This window comes from Physeter macrocephalus, chromosome 8 (genome assembly GCF_002837175.3).
Source record: "Physeter macrocephalus isolate SW-GA chromosome 8, ASM283717v5, whole genome shotgun sequence".
Taxonomy (NCBI): Eukaryota; Metazoa; Chordata; class Mammalia; order Artiodactyla; family Physeteridae; genus Physeter; species Physeter macrocephalus.
The window spans coordinates 72,979,011-72,984,155 of NC_041221.1; the positions used below are offsets into that span (position 1 = coordinate 72,979,011).

The 5,145-nt window shown below is 44.1% G+C and overlaps 1 protein-coding gene and 1 non-coding gene across 2 annotated transcripts in view; one reads left to right on the plus strand and one right to left on the minus strand.

Moving 5' to 3' along the window:
- MCCC2 (methylcrotonyl-CoA carboxylase subunit 2) overlaps positions 1–5,145 on the plus strand; it is a 74,396-nt gene that overhangs the window by 11,111 nt on the left and 58,140 nt on the right. Inside the window, exons 3-4 of the mRNA XM_007129966.4 lie at positions 1,604–1,688; positions 3,909–4,010. Coding sequence (XP_007130028.2) covers positions 1,604–1,688; positions 3,909–4,010 — 187 coding nt within the window. The remainder of the gene's footprint in view (positions 1–1,603; positions 1,689–3,908; positions 4,011–5,145) is intronic.
- Positions 1,817–1,889, minus strand: TRNAY-GUA (transfer RNA tyrosine (anticodon GUA)). Its single transcript has one exon. It is a non-coding gene; the product is annotated as a tRNA-Tyr (tRNA).

Below are 5,145 nucleotides of genomic sequence, written 5' to 3' on the forward strand. Positions count from 1 at the left end.
GGCTCAGCGGCCATGGCTCACGGGCCCAGCCGCTCCGTGGCATGTGGGATCCTCCCAGACCAGGGCGCGAACCCGGTTCCCCTGCATCGGCAGACGGACGCGCAACCACTGCGCCACCAGGGAAGCCCATCTTATCTCTTTTTCATCCCACCCTCCCCTGCCATGCTTTTTCCTGCTAGCCCCTTAGTGGACGCTTATGTCGCCAAACTCTCCAAAGACCCTCACCCAAGCCTGGTCTTCTTTGCAGTGTCTTAGGTTTATTCTTCTTTAATACTTACTTTTAAACAGCTTTATTAAGGTATAATTGAAATACAATAAGCCGCATTATTTAAAGCGTACAGTTTGATGAGTTTTGACATATGTATACACCCGTGAAACTGTCACCACAATCAAGACGATGAATGTGTCACTCTCAGAAGTTTCCTTTGCCCTTTGTCACTCTCTCGTCCTCCCTCTCTCCTATAAATATACATACCTCAGTAGGGCACTCTGAGTTCTTGGTGGCTGCGAGAAAAGAGGAAAGCTGTTTGATTTAATTCATACTATCTTGTAAGGCTTTCCCTCCCAGAATTATTTTCATTTTAAAAGATTAGATGTATGTTATGATTTTCTTGGTTACCTTAAGGCAGATTTAGTCTTAAAAATATGCCCTCTACCTTTTCAGAAAAAAAAAAAAAATCCCTTTAGACATAGGAAAGTCAGGATTTGAAAATAGGTTGCGCTACTTGGAGGCTTGTTTGAAATCTGTATGAACTTATTTTCTCACCTAAAAAACAAATAGCTTTCTTCAACAGCTGAACATTTCAGTAGACAAGGAGTATATTAAGATGGAATTCTTGGGCAACAGTGAAGGTAAACATATTAAGGTACAATTTGATCGTCTGTTCTGATTATTTACCTTGGTTTGCTGAGAGTGGGTTATGGATATTCCCCAGGTACCGAACCTAGCCGTTCTCAGGCTGGGTGAGGTTTGGTGTACCCCTCACCTCAAGCAGCCTCACTGGGTTGGTTACCCCAGCGGACTCTTCAATTATTGTAATTTCCTTTAGTCTGGAGCAATCTCAGGAAACACCGAAGATCATCTCTGATTCAGGATACTAACAAAAGGGGACTTTTAAATTGCTATATAAGGTGTTCAGCTCTCTCCTATTTGGGCCTAAAAATAGCACCTTTAGCTAAGTTTTGTTGTGCTTATTATGGAAATCATTTCTAAAATAATGCTTTTTACCTGGTACAAATGAAGTTAGGAACTTTTCAAATTTCACATAGCATATAGGACAGTGCTAGTATTTATAGTAGGTGTAATAAGTGTGGTGGAGATGAGGCAGTATTTGCAGTGTGAGATGCAGAGAAAAGTACTGTGTTATTTCCTTAAGTAATCACTACTGAATTTAGAAAATGTATAATATACTGTGGGCTCAGGGATAGATTGATTTTTAAAAATGCCAGTTTCAGTTGATCTGAAAAATTAGCTGTTTTTCGCAGGATATGTTAAATTTTTTTTAAAGTACCATATTTTGGATTGTTATATGTTTTTCTGGTATTAAGTTAAATGGAGACCTTATAATGAATTCATCTAATCTAATCATATTTTTTATCACAGGAGGTGGTGAGAAAGCCCGAGCACGTCACATATCAAGAGGAAAACTGTTACCAAGAGAAAGAGTTGACAATCTTTTAGACCCAGGGTTGGTACATACCCAAGTGCTGGCTCAGGGTGTTCTCTATTCCATGGTGCTTTCTTAGATAGTTTTTTTTGTTTTTGTTTTGTTTTGTTTTGGTTTTTGACCGTGCCACGTGGCTCGTAGGATCTTAGTTCCCCAACCAGGGATTGAACCCAGGCCCTCGGCAGTTACAGTGCAGAGTCCTAACCACTGGACCACCAGGGAATTCCCATCTTAGATAGTTTTATAAATAAATGATTTTAAATTCTGGTTCTTATCGTAAGATTCAACAACAGATGTTTATTGCGAGGCTGCTATGTGTCAGGTGCTGTTCTAGGTGCTAGTGAGACATCACTGAACAAAATAGACAAAGTTCCTTGCCCTACTGGAATTTACATTGTAGCAGGAGGAGATAGAAAATAAACGATAAGTGTCATAAATTATATAGTATGTTAGAAGGTGATAAATGTCATGGGAAAAAGAAAAGGTAGACCAGAGTACGGGAGAGGAAGATGAAGGTCAAGTTGTAGTTTCAAATGAGGTGGTTAGAATAGGCCTCATTGAGGTGGTGACATTTGAGCAAAGATTGGAAGGAGTGAAGAGGGGTGGGCTCTAAATATCTGGGGAGAGAGCGTTGCAGGTGTAGGGGAGTGGCCAGTGCGAAGGTTCTGCGGAGGGGCAGATCACAGATGCTGATATGGAAGGGGCTGGAAGGTGGTGGGGTGGTGGGAGTGAACGGGGGAGTAGCAAGAGACGGGCGATTTTGGTAAGAGGTTTGTAAGCCAGTGTAAGAGTTTGGGCTTTTACTCTGACAGAAATGGGGAGATTTTGTAGGGCTTATCTGACTTGTTTTCCCCTGCATCGGCAGGCGGACTCTCAACCACTGCGCCACCAGGGAAGCCCTGACTTAGGTTTTAAAAAGTTATTCTGGCTATTGTCTTGTGAGTAGACTGTGGGCCTTGAGGGTGGAAGCACCAAGACCAGTTAGAGAGAGGGACTTCCCTGGTGGTGCAGTGGCTAAGACTCCGTGCTGCCAATGCAGGGGCCCGGTCAGGGAACTTAGATCCCACATGCTGCAACTAAGACCCAGCGCAGCCAAATAAATAAATAAATAAATAAACAAACAAGTAAATCATAAAAAAAAAAAAAAAAAGACCAGTTAGAGAGAGAAATGAAGGCTCAAAAGTATCGTTTCTGGGGACATGCGCACACATGCCCAGCCTGGAGACAAACACTGCTAACACCTAGTGTGTATCCTTCTACACTGTTTTCATGCAAATGTGAATCACTTTTTTTTTTTTTTTTTTAAGAAAAATGGAATCATACTAAATGTGGTGTTTTATAACCCCCGTCCACCCCCGTCCCCCCAGTGTATCCTGAACATTTAAGTGAGAGAATAATACAGTGGTTAAAAGCCTGGTCCCTTATTACAGAGCTTATTAAAACCCAGCTCTGCCACTTACTAGAAGTTGTGTGACCTTAGACAACTGACTTAATCTCTGTGTTTCAGTTTCCTCATCAGTCAGTGGGGATCATAATAAGATCCATATCCAGGAGGTAGTTCCGAGGAATGAATAAGTTAGTGTTTCTGAAGCTCCTAGGAGAGAGGCTGGCACGTGGTAGGTGCTACGTAAGTGTTAGGTGCTATTCTCTTTCTATATTAATAAACACATCTGTACAACATCTTTAAAAATAAGACCCTAGTGTTCCTTTGTGTGGCTATACTGTATAAATCCCCAGCGTGGTCACACTAGGTTTTTTTTTTCTTTTAAATTTATTTTATTTATTTATTTTTGGCTGCATTGGGACTTCATTGCTGCACGTGGGCTTTCTCTAGTTGCGGCGAGCAGGGGCTACTCTTCGTTGCGGTGCGCGGGCTCTAGGCACGTGGGCTTCAGTAGTTGTGGCACACCGGCTTCAGAAGTTGAGGCTTGCGGGCTCTAGAGCGCAGGCTCAGTAGTTGTGGCACACAGGCTTAGTGGCTCCACGGCATGTTGGATCTTCCTGGACCTGGGCTCGAACCCGTGTCCCCTGCATTGGCAGGCGGATTCTTAGCCACTGCGCCACCAGGGAAGTCCCCTAGATTTTGTTTTTGACGTTATTTTTGTAGATTTTATGTCCAACACACATATTTGAAACACTGCCCCATTAAAGAAGAAAATTTCCTTTTCCACATGTTAACTGTTTAAATATGATTTTTTGGAAAACGACATTAATTCAAGCAACATCTTTTCTTCCGTTCAGGTCTCCATTCCTGGAATTATCCCAGTTTGCCGGTTACCAGTTGTATGGTGATGAGGAGGTCCCCGCCGGTGGCATTATTACAGGCATTGGGAGAGTGTCAGGGTGAGTATTCTGCCCACACTCAGCCATGTGGTTCAGGAAGCAGGCCGAAGAGGCAGGGTGTCCAGCACTCACTGCTCTGCATATGAGCATGTGAGTTTTATGCTCGTGATATTATTTAGGACTGAGGCTTCCTACCCAGACATGTGTTAGATTCATCTGTGGAGTGTGTGCATTTTAGCGCTTGAGATTCCATGGAGGCAAGGGCCAGGGCAAGACTGATTTTATCTTTTCACTAGAGCTGCTCTAGTGTTGGATAGTATGACTGAAAAAGAATTCACTCATTTAAAAGGTCTAAAGTAGTACTTCATAGTAATTGAAATTGACCTTTCTTACATAATCATATGGTTGAATATGGTCAGCACTCTTTCTCTGGCAGATGATAGATGTGCAAACTAGTTTAAACCAAAAAAGAATTTATTGACTCTCTTAACTGATAAGTCTGGGCCTAGCTGGGTCGAGGAGCACAAACGGTGTTACCATGTCACAGGCTGGGTTTTGGTTTTGTTCCTAGGCAGGCCGAGCTGGCCACAGGCGTCGCCGGCTTCTGCGCTCTCAGCTTGGCAGCTGCAGTGGGCTGAGAGCTCCTGAGGGTGAAGGCCTGGGACCAGAGCCCGTTGTTGAGCCCACAGCGTGGACGCTGAGTAGAAAGGCCTGGTGTTTGTGCTCACCTCTGAAGATGGGCTTTGGGGTCAGTCCCGCTAGAACCTCAGGGATCAAAAATAGAGAAAGGGGGCTTCCCTGGTGGCACAGTGGTTGCGCGTCCGCCTGCCGATGCAGGGGAACCGGGTTCGAGAAAGGGCTGTTTCTGAAAGAAAGTTTAGTTTTGTTGCCAAAATAATAGACGCTGGGTAGGCAAAACCAATAGATGTCTAATACAGTATTTTTGAGGACTAATTTTATTTCTCATTCTGTAACATGTCTGTGACCTTTTATTTTTTTATTTTTTATTTTTTTTGTGGTACGCGGGCCTCTCACTGTTGTGGCCTCTCCCGTTGCGGAGCACAGGCTCCGGACGCGCAGGCTCAGCGGCCATGGCTCACAGGCCCAGCCGCTCCGCGGCATATGGGATCTTCCCGGACCGGGGCACAAACCCGTGTCCCCTGCATCGGCAGGCGGACTCTTCAACCACTGCGCC